Source organism: Lynx canadensis, chromosome D3 (genome assembly GCF_007474595.2).
Source record: "Lynx canadensis isolate LIC74 chromosome D3, mLynCan4.pri.v2, whole genome shotgun sequence".
In the NCBI taxonomy this organism is placed as follows: domain Eukaryota; kingdom Metazoa; phylum Chordata; class Mammalia; order Carnivora; family Felidae; genus Lynx; species Lynx canadensis.
The window spans coordinates 83,389,393-83,408,489 of NC_044314.2; the positions used below are offsets into that span (position 1 = coordinate 83,389,393).

The following is a 19,097-nucleotide window of genomic DNA, read 5'->3' on the forward strand; positions in this document are numbered from 1 at the left end:
GACGAGGAACCTTTGCCGTTTACCCAGAGAGGTCATTAAATTCCAGCCTCCTTGTCAAAATCGCCCCATCCCTCTCCCTGCTGCCCCATCCTAGAGGGACCAGAGAGGGGCTGCACTCAGGGCCCGCGCCACAGCATCGCAGAGGGAGGGAGGAGAAGGTCTTTGGCAGTGGTGCCCAAGGTGGGGGGGGGGGCACCTCAAAGGCAGGTGCAGGGAGGGGAGGGGTGGAGGAGGTGGAGAGAAGAGGGACCAGAGTGCAAAGGGCAGCTGGGGTAGGCGGGTGGGTGAGCTGGCATGGGGGTGGGGCGTGGAGCTGGGGACCTGGCGGGGGGCATCCTAATCGCTCGACACGTGGTTCTCATTCTGTAGCTGGTGCCAACGCTCAATCTTCTTGTCCTTGTTTTTCAGACACTCGTACCAGTGTTTTAAGCGCTCTCCCTTGGCTGAGATCCCCAGCTGGCAGCCTCCTGGAGGACGAGATAGGGAGACAGGAGCAGGCGGTCAGAGCGGAGAGATGCGTGGGACTCTCACTCTGGACCCAAGTGTCTAGCTGGGGAAAAACTGCCACCGAGAAGTGACCCCTCCAGCAACCTGGGATCCTTCTCTGTGGGGGCTGTCGTAATGACGCTGTGGTTACTGCTGGCCTTCTCTGCCTGTGCACCAGCTCCTCAGGATCCTGCCATGGCTCCCTATTGGAGCATCAGGTCATAGCTTCGCGGCCTCATCTTTAAAGACCTTCTGTGAGCGACCACCCCGCCCGGCGAAACTTCTCCCCACTCCTTCTGGGTACTCCACACCGTTGCCTATGCTGCGGCCTTTGCCCGGGGCCCCCTCCCTTGCCCCATGTTTACCGGTTGTTCTTCCTCATCATTTGAAGGGATGCTGGGAAAATTAGAACCTTCCTCCACGACTTGCAAACAGATCAAGGAGACTTCCTTTGCGCCCTGTTTTCTGAGGCCACAGACCCCACTCTCCTCTGTGATTCGATTATGCACTAAAGATGATTTGTGCAGCACATAACCAGTCGTGACCCAATCGCCCAGCTCTGTAAGCCCTTTCCTCTGAAAGCATCCCCACGTTGGACCCAAACCAGTACCATGGGTCCTGACTTGGTGTTTGGGCAATGTGGCCACAAAAGACAAAGAATGCCCTGACCCGCCCCTCCACCGCCCCCCTCCCCAAGAGAAGCCTGGGTAAGGCTCTTCTCTCCCCGGAGGATGGGCTTTTCTCTGGGAGCTGGGAGCACTCACCGATGTAATCGTTGGATTTTCCAATGTCGTAGTCCCAGACCGAGATGTCCAGGGACTTCTTCGCCAGGTCACTATGTTTGATGTCATAGAAGAACTCCTGGTTGCAGCAGAGGGAAGACAGGTGAGTGAGAGGGTCCTGAGCCCTTAGAATCAGAAGCTAAGAGGCTGAGCCCTAAGGGTTCGTGGACCAACGGGAGGCCCTAGAACTGGGCATCTGGGAGCAAGGGGGCCCTCCTGCTCGAGCCTTTACCCCAGGCCTGACAATCCCCTTTCAACAAACACTCTGTATAACGAAGTCCCTCAAGCCCTGTAGCTCTCGTTTCAATGACTCTCTGTTTGAAACAGGAAGGCTGATGGGGCTTTTCTAAGAGAGTTGCTCCTGGCCAAGTTTACTTGAAGGCAGATGGCCCGTGAAATCAGTCCTTCCATTCTGGTAGCTTCTGAAGTGGGTTTTCCTTTCACTCCATCATTTAGAGATTAAGGATAGTCGAGGGCCCTGAGGCGAACGTGAGGGACAGGTGCTTAGGTTTCCAGATAATCTGACTTTTATATAACGCTTCTGCCTAACTATAAAATTCATTCACATTCACCATTAAAACAAACAAGGAAGCTAAAATAAAATAAAACCTAAACACCAAAACTTGCAGTCTAACCACCCAAGAATAGCCACTGTCAACATTCCCCGTGTGTGACCACATTAAAGTATGTTTTTAAAAGTTAATATGAATATTCATTTGAGTATTATATGAAACATTTGAATATTCTATGAAATATAAAATAAATATACTGCACTATGGCCTTCTTTTCCCATTTTGTAACATATGATAAAAACCAGCTTAGCGGGCGCCTGGGTGGCTCAGTCGGTTAAGCGTCCGACTTCAGCTCAGGTCATGATCTCACAGTTTGTGAGTTCGAGCCCCGTGTCGGGCTCTGTGCTGACAGCTCAGAGCCTGGAGCCTGCTTCACATTCTGTGTCTCCCTCTCTCTCTGCCCCTTCCCTGCTCATGCTGTGTCTCTCTCTGTCTCAAAAATAAATAAACATTAAAAAAAAATTAAAAGAAAAAAAACAGCTTAGCATGTTAGCAAATCTTTTTCTGCATCACCATTTTAATGGCTTCATTTAATGGTTGTGTGGCTGTTCCTTAACCTAATGCCCAACAGTTGAGTTGGGCATTATTTAGGTTGTTTCCAACTTTCCACGCCGTTAACGATATGAGAAAAAGCAAACAGCAACTAAGTCATTGTGTACATCTATGACAGCTTACTTAGGATAAATTCCGAGAAATGTCTTCCCGAGTTTGTAAAATTTAAAAATTTTTTTTTTTTCAACATTTATTTATTTTTGGGACAGAGAGAGACAGAGCATGAACGGGGAAGGGGCAGAGAGAGAGGGAGACACAGAATCGGAAACAGGCTCCAGGCTCTGAGCCATCAGCCCAGAGCCTGACGCGGGGCTCGAACTCACGGACCGCGAGATCGTGACCTGGCTGAAGTCGGACGCTTAACCGACTGCGCCACCCAGGCGCCCCCCGAGTTTGTAAAATTTTAAGATAGAGAGCAGTGGGCGTATTCTGTGATGTCATCTGTGATCAATAAGAAAGCAAGCCACAGGGGCGCCTGGGTGGCTCAGTCGGTTGGGCGGCCGACTTTGGCTCAGGTCATGATCTCGCGTTCCGTGAGTTCGAGCCCCACGTCGGGCTGTGTGCTGACAGCTCAGAGCCTGGAGCCTGTTTCAGATTCTGTGTCTCCCTCTCTCTCTGACCCTCCCCCGTTCATGCTCTGTCTCTCTCTCTCTGTCTCAAAAATAAATAAACGTTTAAAAAAATTAAAAAAAGAAAAGGAAAAAAAAAAGAAAGCAAGCCACATACGTATTTGTTTTGTATACTTATAAATTCTGGAAACGGATAATATACAGTTACTTTGGAAGAAGACAAGTAGTTGATAGAGGCTGGGAAAGGAGGAGGATTTTGACTGGATACCTTGGGTCCTTTAGGAATTTTCAAATATGCGACTATATTACCTGTTCCCCGAATAAATGGAATTTAAACTTAAAAACTGTAAGGCTTTTGAAGTAGTTTGACAAACATCCCTTGGGAAGTCAGACTGGTTTGTTCTCGTGCGCATGGCGTGTACCTTTCCCCACAGGCTCACCAACACCCGTATCAACATTTTACGGTATTTTTATGCCAGTTTGTGACGAGTATGGTGTCTGGCCTTGTTTCGTACTTTATTGTTAATGAGGCTTATTGGCTGTCTGGATTTCTTCTTCAGTGACTTGTTCAGACTCCAGGAGAGGGTAGGGCAGGTTGGCAACAGTTGCCAGTTGGTTCCTGACTCAAAATTCCTGAGTCTGAGTTGGGGTCCAGCTGAAAGAGGGGCCTGGGAACGGGGTGGGCTGAACTACTGGCCAGGGATGCTCTGAGCTCTGTTTACACAGAACATTCTCCACGCACGCCCATACAGGCACATGCATTTTTAAGAACAAAACAACACAAAACACCTGTACTGTAGTTTTCTTTCCCTGCTTTCCGACATTTGGTGAAAATCCATACTCGCGGGCTCTGACCCAACATCAGATCATTATATTCAACGTATATTTCCGGACGCCTACCATCTGACAAAACCGTCAACAAATGATGCAGAGGGACAGGGTAAGACGCGGGGGCAGGTAAAGCCTGGAAACACAGAGGAGAGCGTACCTGCAGGGGTTACCACCCCAACTCCTGAGGGATGAGAAGGAGTTTGCCAGAAAGGAAAAGAGAGAGACGGAAGGCCAGAAAAAGGGAGCAGCGAGGGCAAAGGCTACGAGACGTACCAAGGACCCGTGTGAGGTTACTGTGACCTGAGAAGGGGAGTCAAGATAGGGCAGGGGTGGGACGTGAGTTCGAAAGGGTTTGACTGTCACCCTAAGAGGTGGGGAGGCCACTGCTGGGTGAAGCAACAGGGATGACAAATCCGGATCCATTCTTTAGAAAGCTCATGTTTAGGTGGGCCAAACACAAGGGAGTGAGGCAAGAGTCTACTGCAACAGTCCAGACAGAAAATGCCAGACAAGTAACACTGAGACAACAGGAAGGAGCACGTTCAGAGGGTATGTAGACAGTGGCCTTGCGGGGACTTGATGCCCAGGATGGACATGGTGGGTTAGGGAGAAGAGAGAAGGGAGCGCCAACTGGGTGGATGGTAAAGGGCATCACTACCCCCATTTATTTCCTCAAATTTCAGCACCACAAACTATTAGAATTGGTAAAGACATTGGAGATGATTTCCTTTCAATCCCTCTCCGAATGCAGCTTCTTCCTATGGCATTCCTAATCCATAGGCTTTTGTCTTAGGCTTGATTCCCTCTGGTGACCAGGAACTCATTACCTATCCTTTAGCTAATTCAAGTCGATCTGTGAGAAAAAGTTTTCTTGACGTGCTTTACAACGTCCTAGTAGGGAGCGTGCTCCTCTCTCGCATCTAGGAAATCTCTCAGAGCATGACAAAAATGGGGCAGCCTCACCTCATTAAATTCAGGATTCAAGGTTTTCTTCTTTATTTGAGTCTTGTGTTTGGCTTTCTTTCCCATGTCCGGTTTCAGCCAGCTGAGAGGAGACAGAAATGCTATTGTGGATGACGTTTAACGAGTAAGAGCAGACTCTTGATGACCCCAAAGGTGCCGTCCAGCGTCAGGAGAGTAAATGAACAAATCAGAAAGCGAATCAACATTAACAACGGCCAACGTGCATTGGAGCATCTACCGGGGACTGCGCTGAGGACCGTAGGCACATTTAACTCTCAACAAACCCTAGACGGTGGAGTTACGGTCACCTGTTTTACACACAAGGAAATTGAGCATTCAGAGTTGAGACACGTGCCTCCGGTCACACAGCTGGGGACTTGACCCAGCTGTTGCCTATGGAGTCCACGCTCTTAGCCAGTACTTTCTCCCAAGGGATCAGATTGAAAGCCTAGACGGTGGTGACTGGAGTCTCACTATTACCCCTTAGACTGCCCCCAAGTCCTGGGGAGACGGTGACTGTGTAGACAGAAAGGAGAAGAAGCAAATCTGATTATAGTAAATCCTGCTCAAAGGTGGCTCCCCCTTCGACCTCAGGGTAAAGTTCAAAATCCTTGATGTGGCCTTTAAGGCGCTGTATGATCGGGTCCGTGCCCCAGCCCAGCCTGGTCTTGCGCCATGCTCTTCACCCCACTCCCCATTCACTGTCCTTTCCACCCCGGGGCCTTTGCACATACCATTACCTCTGCCTAGAAGGCTCTTACCCAGTGTAGGCACAATGCCTGGCACATAGTCGGTGCTCAACTAATTTCTTCTGGGCAAATAAATAAAATAGGCCAACAACTCTTGGGAGTGGGGATATCTGGATTCGGATTAAAGCTATCACTCGCTGTGCAACTTTGAACTTGACTGTAGCTCTGGCATACCCCAGTTGCCCAATCTCTAAAGAAGGCAAATGTTTGTTTTTTTTTTTTCTTACTTACAGAAGGGTTTTGGAGGACAATTTATTTTATTTATTTATTTCTATTGTTGACGTATAATGTCCCATTAGTTTCAGGGGTACGACACAGTGACTGGACAAGTCTATGCTTCTACCGTGCTCACCAAACCTGTCACCATACGACACGATTGCAACACCATCGACTCTATTCCATACGCTGTACCTATGATCCCTGTGACTCATCCATTCCATGACTGGAAGCCTGTACCCCCCACAGCCCGTGAGGATAATTTTATTCATCTGTGAATTTTACTTTGTAATGTTTATTTATTTTTGAGGGAGAGAGACATGCAGCACAAGTGGGGGAGGGGCAGAGAGAGAGAGAGGGAGACACGGAATCTGAAACAGGACCGACTGAGCCACCCAGGCGCCCCGAGGATACTTTTCAAGAAGAGACACAAAGTTGGTACTGAAAGTATGAGGTGCTGAGCAACGATAAAGATAAGATTGGGGCGCCTGGGGGGCTCAGTCGGTTGAGCGTCCAACTTTGGATCAGGTCATGATCTCACGGTTTGTGGGCTCGAGCCTTGCATCGGGCTCTGTGCTGACAGCTCAGAGCCTGGAGCCTGCTTTGGATTCTGTGTCTCCTTCTCTCTCTGCCCCACCCCCACTCTCTCTCTCTCTCTCTCTCAAAAAGAAACATTAAAAAAAATTTTAAAGAGATAAAATCAATTCTGATTTTAAAAATCTTTATTTGGTCTTAAACTGATTAATGGCCTCCTTTTAGCTTTCCCACAATGGCCACCAGGGCAGCCGTTTTACTGGTGACCTCAGCAACGCTCCTTCTTCTGCAGAGATTGGGCAGACGAGAGAAGGGGTGGTAGGGAGAATTATTTAAGAAAAACAATTTGCATGTGGCCGGGATGTAATGGAGGGCAGGACAGTAGTCTATGAGCCAACTTTCTCTATTGGACCGTATGAGAAAATAAATGCCAATGACTCCCAGAAATCAAACTCATCCCTGACACGTGGGTTCTTTTGTTCACTAACTCCTCATTCGAAGAAAATCTGAAGCAAAGTCCACACTGAGTTTTAGCCATGACCTGAAGGGAAGCATTGCTTTCCATTATGAAAGGTAGTCAGTGGGAGGGAGCGTCTCCCAGGCTGGAGGCAACAATGAGCACCCTTTGCCGTGAGTAGGAATAGTGGTGGTGGTGATTTATAACCATAATGGCACATATTTATGGAGCACTTACTACGTACCGGACCCCACGAAAACACATCTCTCAGATCTCCAACCGCAGGGGGCAAAATTGGCTGACAAGCTGCTGGACTCTGATTTCACCCCGATGTTCCCACTGTGGCTGCGCTTGCCCTGGGCAGCTCCCGTACCTGGGCCGGCAGGGACAGGAGGCAGCCCCATTTCTGGGAGGTGCAGGGCTCCTCCGAGTGACTTTGCACTCCAGGATTCCCCACAGCCTGCGTCAAAACTTCCTCAGAACTGCACTTCAATCTTCGACTTTCCCTGCCCAACCGTCCCCCCTCCTCCCCACCTGTTTTCCTCTGACCCTCCTCTCACTCCCTCTCAAATCTTCTTCACAGGCATGTTCCCCAATAAATCTCTTGCACACCTCACTTAGTCTTGGTGTCTGCTCCTTGGAGGAGAGAACCTCATGGCCAATGTTACTCTTCCCGTTTTACAGATGAGGACATCGAGGGCCAGAGATGTGAAGGCACTAGCCAAAGGTCACACAGCTGGAGAACACTGAAGACTACTGGCTCTAAGATTCAAACCCAGGCAGTCTGGACCCAGAGCCCAGCTTTTCCACCATATCGACAGAAACACAACTTGCTTATAGTTACACAGCTAGCAGCTGGCAGAGATGGGAGAGGAGCCCCACGTCTGATTCAGTGGTGGCCACGAGAACGCGCCGGGTGGACCTCCAGCCACAGCATAACTGACCCAGGCCCCAGCTGCTGCACTTGGAAATCCAGCCACGTTCGTGCCAAGACCCTGCTCCCAGGTGATGACTGAAGGTGGCAGGGCCCACTCCTAGGAGACATGGGACTCGTCTGGTGGCTGATTTGGGCCTTGAGGACTCGGATGGTCTCGCTGAACTTGCATCTAGTATGCTTCCACTGGCTCCCACCTCCCCTCTCCGCTCTCGCACACACGGTGGCCTCTCCCACTCCCTCCCTGCTTTCCCTCACTCATGCATTTCTCCTAGTGAACCTTTGTCTGTTCAATCCCATCGTGGCATCATTCCAGAGGACCTGGACTAACACAGATAACACGTCTCTCTTACTCCCCATGGTGGCGATTACTGGAATAACCAAAGCCTAAGGCCTTTTCTTAGAGCATTTCCAGACTGCACCTGGGAAAAAAGCTGGAATTGCTTCTTCGGTGGTGAGGCTCTGGACTGCTGGAGGGATGTGTTGCTGATTCCAGGGGGGCTCCAAAGGGGGTTACTGCAACTTGCTGACTGCCTCTCTCCCACTGGAGAGGACAGAGTCACAAAACTTCTCATATGGGCGAGCGACACAGCGGTCTGACTGTCTGAGACCCCAGACTCACACTCTAGCCAGTTCTGGACATCACCTCATTGTGTGACCCTGGGCACGCTCATTCCCTTCTCTGAGCCTCAACGTTCAATGATCTTGGGGAAATTCTCTAGGTTCTCCCTTTGCAATGATCTAGGACCCCGTCTGGGGTCCATTCACAGTCCCAATGACTCACAGCTTGACAAATGGATCTGAGTAGCCATTGGCATCCATGGCGGCCAGGTGCACGCAGCGTATGATGCCCACGATGAGGCCTCCCTGCTGTGTGCTGTACATGAGGGACACCAGGATCTTGCCGCGTTCCTCTATGTCACCAATTCGTTCCACCTGCTGTAGAAGAAGAGGGCATATGGGTCTAGGAAGGGGAGGGGGCCACGCAACTGGACGGATGACTGGCAGGAGGGAGGAGCCTGTGGAAAGTAGGAGGCGCTGGCCCGCCCCAGCACGGTCAGCACCATGGACAGCAGATGCTCCCGTCTCCAGAGACCAGAAAGTCAGGCTAGCCATGAAGGCACCTGGGGGCCTGGGGCTTTACTCTGACTTAGACAAGGACAGAGCCCTGAGTGATTGGAGGTGGGGCTGGACCCTGGTTCCAGTCTGACTCTGAACTCAGATTTGCCTGAGTAAAACAGTTTTCTCACCACTGTAGTCCGTGGGGTCCCATGAGGGACCCGGACAGAGGGCACAGATATGTAGCCCAACCCCAGCCCCAGCCAGCCTGTCCTAGGTCCCCATGGAGGGAGAGTGGCATTGCTTTAGTCCTGCAGAATTTTTTCAGCAGAGCTTCTGCCAACAAGGCAGGGGAACTCAAGGGTGTGCCCCGGGTGTGAGAGGGTGGGCTTTCTTGGCCTTGGGGGCTCCAGACGGGAGGAGCATACATTTGGTCTCATGTTCTAATGGGAAGGGGTACCTCTCTCATGGTACACCGACGGGCAAGTGGTTTTGGGGGAAAGAATAAGGAAGGGGCTGGGAGGGAGAGAAAAGAGAATTGGCAGATCCTGACTGCGGCTTCAATACCCACTGAGTGCTCACCTCCTCCTCATAAAGGGCCATGCCTCGGGCTGACCCGGTGGTTCCAGCACGCTTCATCTTAGAGGAAAGAAACAGAAAGGAAAGATAACATGAGTCTATGAGGCTCATCTCCTTACATGGGAAGGATCGGAAACCCACATCCTTCCATTAGCAGCCAGAGCCACGAGGGTGAGTTCTCCAAGCTTCTGTGGTCCTCCATCTCCCCTTCTTTTAGATAAAATTTATGTAATGTTAACCATTTGACAGACCACGTTAATGCACAATAGCCTACGATGTAGGTTGTATTCCTATCCCATTTGACAGATGAGGACACTGAGGGTCAGCGTGGTTAGGCCACTTGCCCGAGGTCACATAGCCAAGGAGTGGCAGGGCACCCCACTCATAAAACAGGTAAGATTTCATCTGCTTTGGTAGAATTGACACAGGGGGCTTGGGGTCTGAACCACCAGGTACTTCTCCCCCCTTGGTTCCTAAGGTCCTTTTGTGGGATTCTAGGACTCTGGGGAACACAACGTGGAAACCACTGCCTAAATCCAACCTCCCCACTATAGAGATGAGGAAAACCGAGGTCCGGGGCGGGGGTGGGGGGAAGGGACAGCACTTGCGAGGCCCCTGCTCTTCGTCGGGCATGTGGGGGTAGCTGGCGGTGGGAAGGTCAAGGACAAAGAGCAAAAGATGTCCTGTGGCGGCTCCAGGCCCCTGCCTGTCCCCGCCACCTCTGTGCCTCTGGGGCTGGCTGCACCCCTCACAGCAAGATGGGCAGACTCGGGAGCAGATAAGCCAGGTGGGGGCCCGGCCACTGTCCTGACCAGCTGGAGTCACTGAGTGAGGGATGGAGGAGGAGGCCTGAAGAACCAGCTGTTTCTAGGAAAAGAGCCAGAGCCAATTCTTCGCTCTTAGGATGGTCTTTAATGATTTATTTGGAGCCTGGCGTTTGGGGCAAATTGCTTCTTGCAATTTTCCTTGCTCTGTCTTGTTCTTCTGCCTATGCTATAGAAACATGGTGCGGCACATGGGATATTCCATCCTCGGGCTGGCCATCTGGTGGGAGGATGCTGTAGGACTTCCCCTCCCGCCCCCCACGGAGTCCTTGTGGGGAGCTGGCCGCTGCCCAGGGGGAAGAGTCACACTGGTGGCTGCAGGAGAGCTAGGCTCTGGCCCGTGCGCGAGAGCACAGCCACTGACTTGTGGCATAACCTTGGCATCTCGCTCCCCTCTGTGGGCCCAAGGTGGCCCATATGTAAAATGGGCAGGTTGTTTTGTCTTTAAAAATACAGAGTGCTGGGTCCCACCCTACCTCACTAAGTCAGGATCTCCAGGGAGATCCCCACGAATCATAGTTTAAGCTCTGGTTTAACATGTGGTTTAAACTCCGGTTTACAATTTGACAATACATTTCATATTTAAAAAAAAAAAAAAAAAAAAGAAACTCCAGTTTAAAAATCTCCAGTTGAGAACTGTGTTCGCAGCCTCCGCTGTGCCAGTATCGCTCACTACCTCCAGCCGTGCTCCAGCCGAAGGAGAAGGCGGGTAAGTAGGGAGGTCTCCGTGCCAGGGCTCATACAAAGCAGACTGCTCGAAAATGGGCGGGGGGGGGGGGGGGAGGGGGGAAGCCTCAAGGAAGCCACAGGTTACAAAAGCTGCTTGCAAGAGTGCGCCCTCTACCGGAGGGTGAAGAAACCTCATCGTCACAGGCCTGGCCCTGTGGCCTTGGGCGAAATTAGACATTATCAGAAGTCCACTGAACTTCTGATCCGCAAACTTCCTTTCCGGCATCTGGCGCGAGAAATTGCTCAGGACTGCAAAACAGATCTGCGCTTCCGGAGTGCAGCCATTAGACTTTGCAGGAGGCAGTGAGGCCTATCCGGCGGGCCTCTTTGAAGACGCTCCATGCCAAACGTGCAACATTGTACCGAAAGACACCCAGCTAGTGCACCACACACACGGAGAAAGTGCTTAAGAATCCACTATGATAGATAACATTTGGAGGTGCCTCTGTGGCTCCGTCGGTTAAGCACCTGACTCTTGATTCTGGATCATGATCTCAAGGTCGGTGAGTTGACTGTGCCGATTCTGCTTTGGGTTTCTCTCTCTCTGTCCCTCCCCTGCTCATACTCGTGTGCGCTCTCTCTCTCAAAACTATCTAAACATTACAGAAAATTTTTTTTCTTCCTGTTATTGGTGGCTCTGAACGTTAGGTACTTTTCTTTTTTTCCCATGGGAATCAAAAGTTACCTGAGTATATGATTGCAAGGGAAAAAACAGGGGACAGAAATCAGGTATTAACAGTTTCTCCATTTTCATTTGTGTGTGAATTTTTAATACAAATGCAGAGACCTAAAGCGTTAATGCAAGTGAACATGTTTCAATGAACACGATTCAGCAGCTTCAACTTTATAACGATTTTAAATAAACCAGTTACATTTTTCTGGACAATGCCAGCATTTGGATTTTTTTTTTTTTTAAACAAGGAAATTTCTTATCGACGGCAGCTAAATGGTGTTTGTAGCTTTTTTTTTTAATCACATGGTAGATTCCCTCCATTCACCATTCTGAGTTGTCCTACAAGTCCTACCTGTTTTTTAATGTCGTTGGTCTTCTGTGCTGTTCCTGTAAGTTTGCTACTAAAGTACACTGAACTATAGAAACAATTGAAAAAAATAAAAATCCCCAGTTGATTCCGAGGTATAGATTGCTATTCTCCAATCTCCAATTGGAGCGCCTTGGTTTAGTTCCTGTTTTTTCCCAAAAGGCAAGCAGCACATAGCAGTAACAGCTCCAATGCTCTATAGGTAGTCTCAGATTAAGCCTTTAAAGACCTTATGAAGTTCGTACTTGCTACATTAGTCCATTTTACAGATGAGAAAATTGAGGCCTAGAGAGGTCAAATCATTTGGCTCAGATTATACTAGAAGTGCCAGAGCCTGACTCTGGCTCCAGAGCCCATGTCTTAAGCACTATGCTACCCTGTCGCCCGCTGATCTGAGTGGTACTTTATGAATTCGTGACTGACAAGGGGGTGAGGCGGTATTATTTCCTACAATAGCAACAGTTAATTTACAAGCGGCTACTAGACCCTAGGTTCTGTTCTGATTGTATGTATCACACAACCATCCTATGGCGAAAGTCCTGTTAGGATGCCCATGTTGTAGACTAGAAAAACGGAGGCTCAGAATAGTTCAGACCCTTGGCCAAGGCCAGGGACCAGGGAAATGGCGGAGCCAGGCTTTGAACCCAGACAGGCCACACTGCTGCACCACACTGCCCTTCTCAATGTCACCGAGGAGGACGCGGACGTCAGAGAAGTGATGTTGGTACAGGGTTGAAGAGCCAGGATGCCATCCCGATGTTGTGACCTGAAATCCCCCTCCCATCTCCACTGTCGGGCACCCTGCAGATCTATCACCCCCTTTGCAGGCCCCAGAGGAAGGCCCCAGCCCCCAAACTCTTCTCCCCCGTCGCACCCTCGAGGCAAAGGCGCTCACCGGGATCACCCGCTCCAGGCAGATGTTGAAGTTCTTTCTCTGGTTAGGCTTCAGTTTCTTGAGTGAGAATCTGGTCTCACCGATAAACTCGTTATGGCCAAATTTGTCCTCGTCACAGACAGAGATCCTGCGATCAACATAAGGAAGGGGTGGGGAGAGAAAGAAGGGCCTATGTTGAGCACCTACTATGTACTAAGAGCTGTGATTGATACTGACAAGGAAAGTGTCGTGTGCATAGGAATATTTCAGTTTCCTATTTTTTGAGCACTAGGCCAGGTACTTTGTTTCTTCCTCATTACCGTGTAACTTACAAGCAGTACTGTGTACAAATCTTAAATTTATAACTTGCTGAATTTTTGCATAGGTATACACTGATGTAACCACCACCCACCTCAAGATATAGAATATTCTGGCTCCTGGAAGATCCTCAAGGTCCCTCCTTGTCATGACCTCCCTCAAAGATAAGCTTCATCGACATCTATCTGCATTTGTCATTTTCCCTGCTGTATAGTATTCCACTGTGAAACTATACCATAATACTTGTGCTACTGATGGGTATTTGCTTTTCATCCATTTCTAGTTTTGAGCTATTATGAAGAAAGCTGCTGCAATCAACTTTTTTCTTTTTTTTTTTTTTAAAGGGGGGTGGCCTGGGTGACTCAGTCTTTAAGCATCCGACTCTTGGTTTCAGCTCAGGTCACGATCTCGCGGTTCGTGGGTTTGAGCCCCGTGTCGGGCTCTGTGCTGACAGCTCAGAGCCTGGGGCCTGCTTCGGATTCTGTGTCTCCCCCTCTCTCGGCCCCTTCCCTGCTCGCACTCTGTCTCCCTCACTCTCAAAAAGGAAGAAACATAAAAAAATGAAAGAGAAAACAGTGTTGTAATTAATCATCGGGGAAATGCAAAACCAGAATTGCGACACCACGGCACAGCCACCAGAATGGCCAAAATGGAAATGTGTTGATGAGGATGGGGAGGACCCAGGACTCTCGTGCACTGCTGTTAAGAGTGGCAACTGGTACAATCTCTTTGGGAAACTGGCAGTTTTCTGTTAAAGCTGAACGTGCACATACACTACAATTCAACCCTTACTCTCCTAGGAAGAAAAGCATGCACAATATGTGACTCGAATGTTCCCAGCCGTACTATTGTAATAGCCCCCCAATGAAAACCAACCAAATGCCCCTCAGCAGTAGAACGGACACATAAAACTGTGGCATCGTCACCCCAGGGGATACTAAATAGCGACAAGCATCAACAATCTACAGCCACAAGCAACAACTTGGGTGTGTGTCACGAACATAGTATTAAGTGAAAGGAGACAGACACAAAGGGTCATGTTGTGCCATCCCGTTTATGTAAAGTACAAAACCAGACTGAGTTCATTTGTCCTGTCGGAAGTCAGGACAGTGAATGCCCCGAGGGAGGGGTCCTCACTACGGGGATGGCGCTGATGGGGCAGGGAGTCTGTGGTCTTGGGAATGTCCTCTTCTTGGATCCTGATGTGTTCACGTGGTAAAAATTCATCAATCTGTGCAGTTTTTTTTTTTATGTGTGCATTTTTCTAAGTGGACGTTACCCTGCAATAGAAATGTTTACTTAACCTAATAGTGTAGCTGGTGGGAATGTGCGTGGAACAGCCAAATTTGAAACACCGTTTGTGCGATTTGTAAAATAAAACAAACCCCACAACCGCGGATACTATGAAGCAGCAAAGGCCTGCTCACTTTGTTTCTATCCTAAGGAAACACCAGTGTGTATACACGGAAGCATAAAGGATACTCATTGCAACTTTGTTGGTAATAGAAGCTGGAAACAACCTAAATGTCCGTCCATAAAGGATACTCGTTGTAACTTTGTTGGTAATAGAAGCTGGAAACAACCTAAATGTCCGTCCACAGGGTGATGGCTGAATAAACTGGCAAACATTTACATAAAATTTAAAAACATGCCAGATAATACCACCACGGTGTATAGATACTAGTTATGCAGCTAAAGCCTAAGGCATGCTGGGGAATGATATCCATAAAATTCAGTATGGTGTTTAGCCCTGCGAGGGAAGGAAGAGAAGGAAAGGGTATAGAAGAAAAGCTTCAACCTTCTTCTGTGGCGCTTTATTTCTTGAAAATAATAATAATTTAAAAAGCAGCACATACAGTGGAAGAGTGCGATTTTCTTTTTTTTTTTTTTTTTTAATTTTTTTTTTTTCAACGTTTATTTATTTTTGGGACAGAGAGAGACAGAGCATGAACGGGGGAGGGGCAGAGAGAGAGGGAGACACAGAATCGGAAACAGGCTCCAGGCTCTGAGCCATCAGCCCAGAGCCTGACGCGGGGCTCGAACTCACGGACCGCGAGATCGTGACCTGGCTGAAGTCGGACGCTTAACCGACTGCGCCACCCAGGCGCCCCAAGAGTGCGATTTTCTAAAAGACCGAGTATTGAGTTTGTTGGTGTTTGTTTTACGTTCTACACTCTTCTGTGTCTTTGTAATATTTAAATTATAAAACATTTTCAAAAACGTGTGATAAGCCGTTCTGTACAACTCTCCGAAGCAGTCAAATATTAGGCAGATCTAAATGTCTTCTCCTGGCTATAACGCCAAGATACATTGTTAAGAAAAAAAGGAAAGTTCCAGATCTATGCAACATGATACTTTATAGGTTCTGAACAGCGGTATGAATATGTGTTCACTCACAAAGGGAGGAAGCAGGCCTGGGCTGGCAGAGGGGGTTAACATTTAAAAGGAGCTTTGCCTTCTCTGTAATTTTTTTTTTATAACAAGGAACGTGTATTCATTTATGACTTCTATAATTACAAATGCAGTTTAATAAAACACTGAAGAATATAAAATGGCACCAATGTATTGTTAAGTAAGAGAGGCTAATTAGTTAATAGGATGGTCCATTTTTATAAACACTTAATTTTAATTTTTTTTAACGTTTATTTATTACTGAGAGAGACAGAGCGTGAGCAGGGGAGGGGCAGAGAGTGAGGGAGACACAGAATCCAAAGCGGGCTCCAGGCTCCGAGCTGTCACCACAGAGCCCAATGCAGGGCTCAAACTCATAGACCACGAAATCATGACCTGAGCCGAAGTCGGACGCTCAGCCGAGTCACCCAGGTGCCCCATATAAACACTTAATTTTAGAAGAACTGTTTGCACACACACGCAAGGTCACACGCATAAATACACACACACACACACACACACACACACACCCCGAATGTCCCGACACCAAGATGTTAAGAGATTTGTTTATCGCTGTTTTCAAAAGTTTCTACCAGCAATATACTGTTTTTGTAGAAGTGGAAAAGAAAGGAAAAAGTAAGCAGACACATTTTCCAGAGTGGCCCCTGGCAGCTACAGACGTGTCCATCTACCCGGCCTCCGTGTCCTGTCCGCCCACCCTCCTGCCAGGTACCTGAGCGTCTTCCTCTGCATGTCCTCGTCTGTGATGCCGTGATAGACAAGTGTCTCGTTCCACACGGGGTTCCGGGTGTTCCGCAGGGTTTTTGTGCGAAGCTTGTTGGACTAGAGCCCAGAGAGATGGACAGACACCTGCCTCGGTGGGGAGCCAGCCCTGCGGCCCTATCCTTTGGGTTGATTGGGGGTGGGGGGTGGGCGGGTGATGTAGGAGTCCTCTCCCCTTACGAGTATCCAGGGGCTCAGATGTTCCCAAATGCATGTGTTCGGTGAGTGAGGGGCATCCCGTAGGGTGATGGCTACAGCCATCGCCAATGCTGGACATTGGGCCACCCCTCCCTCCATGCACTGGTCCCTCTCTTTGAACTTTCCACTAAGATTAGAAAGCAGAGACACCTTCCTCTGAGGAAAAAAAAATATGATTTATAGGCCAGAAAGGCAGAAATAAGAGTCCCCCGTTTCTAGGCAGTAAAGAAACGACTTCTGGGGATATTGAAATTGTTCCTTCTGTCTTCCTCCATGCCTGAATTCCTTAGGGGACAAAGTTTTCATTTTGTTCTAAGAGAGAAGGCTAAAAACGCACTATGTCCAGAAGAGGTGGCCTGGTGACAAATCTAATTCATACTAACATGTAAATGACTCACTGGGTGCTTTGGCAAAGCAAGTTTGGATTGAGGACTGAGCAAAGAGTCTCAAGGAGAATCGAATGTCACTGGGGAGTTAGAATGAGTAGTAGCCAAACACTTCAAAGTTTGGCCACAGCCAGGTGAGGGACTCTCCTTGATCCAAACAAAGAAAGGGTAAGAGAGAGAACATGCATGTGAATGCACGCACGTGTGTCCTCTTTTTGTGTGATGTGGCATTTCTTATATACAGAGATTTTTAACAGGCAGTTTCCCAAGATCACATAAGCGAGTGTGCGGTCGCCCTTGTTTTTAGGACATCCATATCAAATTAAGTCAACAAACCAGAAAACAAAACTCAAGAAAGCACCCTTTCCTTTCTAGCCTTGTCTTCTGAGTGGGTCAATCCAAAGGGAGGAGAGTTAACTCCATTTTCCCTTCCCAGGGCAAGGTCGCGATACACTGACTTTCACCCAGTAACAGAACATTTTCTCAAATGCTTAGCCCCACAGCCTGGAGAGAGTTACTCATTTCTGTTAAGAGCTGAGAAGTCTTTGGTTGGGACGTAGTGAGTGGGGGAAGTGAGCCACGGTCAGCACTGGGGAGCCACTGAAGGTATCTGAGCAGGTGGATCGCATAATCAGGGCTTCTGCTCCCCCCTGGCCTTCGGCAGCTCCTTGGATCCCAGGTTTCTGGGCTGGAGAAATGGGCAGAGCGCCTGCCCCTTGGGGAAGAATGACTCCTGTCTGTCCCTTACCCCTTGCAAGGACTTTGCCGCTCAGGGAGGAGGGGCGCCGGGGCCAGATAAGGCTATTTTAGGCTCTGGGCTGGGAACCTTGGGTGCCTGCCAGGGCCCATGTGCCCAGCCTGCCGAGAGGCCCGGGCCATATGGTACCTTGCTGGCTCCCGGCAGGAGATGCAGCTTAACGTAAGGATCAGCCAAGCCGTTGGAATCCATGGGCTTCAGTCCCTGCAAGAGAACAGGCAACAGCATGAGGGCCTCGGGAGGGCCTGGCACTCAACCGTCATAGGCAATGGACACAGCCCCTGACATCTGTCCTGCCCATCGGTCCACCCGTGTGCTTCCTCTTCCAAAGAGAGAGAAGGGAAGTGAAGTCTCTTGGAAAGAACGCCGGAATCAGGCAGACAGGATTTGAAGCCTGGCCACGTGTGACGCCTTCCCAGCTGTGTGAGTTTGGGCAAGTTCCTTAGCCTCCCTGAGCCTCATTTTCCACATCTGTCAAATGGGATGACAGTATCTGTTTCATGGAGCGGTATGACTTCAACACAGTTATACCTGTAAAGTTCTAGGCACAGAGCCTGACCCACGGTAACTGCTGCGTTAAGGCTGGACTGTTATTTCTTCTTCTTTTAAAAAAAAATTTTTTTTTTCTTAATGTTTATTTATTATTGAGAGACAGAGAATGAGCATGGGCGGGGCAGAGAGAGAAGGAGACACACAATCAATCCGAAGCAGGCTCCAGGCTCTGAGCTGTTGGCACAGAGCCCAAGGCGGGGCTCGAACTCACAAACCGCGAGATCATGACCTGAGCTGAAGTCAGACGCTCAACCGACTGAGCCATCCAGGCGCCCCAAGGCTAGACTGTTATTTCTGAGATGGGAGGCGATGTTCCAGAACAGGCAAGATGGGAGAGGTGGAGAAGCTGGGGAAAGAGGGCTTGAGTTCTGGCCCTGGCCCCTGTACTCATTTCTGAGACCTCAGTTTCTTCACCCATAAAAGGGGGATCACAATGTCTGCCTGGCCTCCCTCACAGGGCTGGAATGAGGCTCAAGGGAGACACTGTGGGGGAAGGGAGTTTGGGGCAGGGATTAACTGGGCTTGTTTATATGAGCAACCCCAAATTCCCGGGGCCCAGACACATTCTGTCAACTTCCTAGGCCAGGGCTGGGCAGATGTCCCTCCTCTGGGCTCCCACTGTCCCTTCTCACAGCCCTAATCCCAAAGTCATGCATCTTTGTGCACCTGTTTCCCTATCTGTTCATGTTCTTAGGGGATGAAGACCTCTCCCATGAAGGGCGAGCTCTGGGCCCCGCACTAGCGAGTGCGGACAATGTGGAGACGGTAACACAAATCGGGGTGCAAGGGGGAGAGCTCGCAGAGCAGCATCGTGGGTAAGAACGCAGGCTCCTGAGCTGGACTACACTGGGTCAAATCCCAGCTCTGTCACTTCCTGGCTATGTGATCTGGGCAGGTCCCTAATCCCTCTGTGCCTTAGTGTGTCCGTCTATAAAATGGGGATGATGATGATAGACCCTTCC

The 19,097-nt window shown here is 49.3% G+C and overlaps 1 protein-coding gene across 4 annotated transcripts in view; it reads right to left on the bottom strand.

Moving 5' to 3' along the window:
• Positions 1 to 215: 215 nt before the first annotated feature.
• RPH3A (rabphilin 3A) overlaps positions 216 to 19,097 on the bottom strand; it is a 275,493-nt gene continuing 256,611 nt past the window's right edge. For all 4 annotated transcript variants that reach the window (XM_030335989.1, XM_030335988.1, XM_030335991.1 and 1 more), the window contains 8 exons: positions 17,713 to 17,787; positions 16,193 to 16,302; positions 12,772 to 12,898; positions 9,287 to 9,343; positions 8,430 to 8,584; positions 4,756 to 4,837; positions 1,251 to 1,347; positions 216 to 467 (listed from right to left, as the gene is read on the bottom strand). In XM_030335989.1, the coding sequence (XP_030191849.1) occupies positions 337 to 467; positions 1,251 to 1,347; positions 4,756 to 4,837; positions 8,430 to 8,584; positions 9,287 to 9,343; positions 12,772 to 12,898; positions 16,193 to 16,302; positions 17,713 to 17,787 (834 nt within the window). In that variant the 3' untranslated portion in view covers positions 216 to 336. The remainder of the gene's footprint in view (positions 468 to 1,250; positions 1,348 to 4,755; positions 4,838 to 8,429; positions 8,585 to 9,286; positions 9,344 to 12,771; positions 12,899 to 16,192; positions 16,303 to 17,712; positions 17,788 to 19,097) is intronic.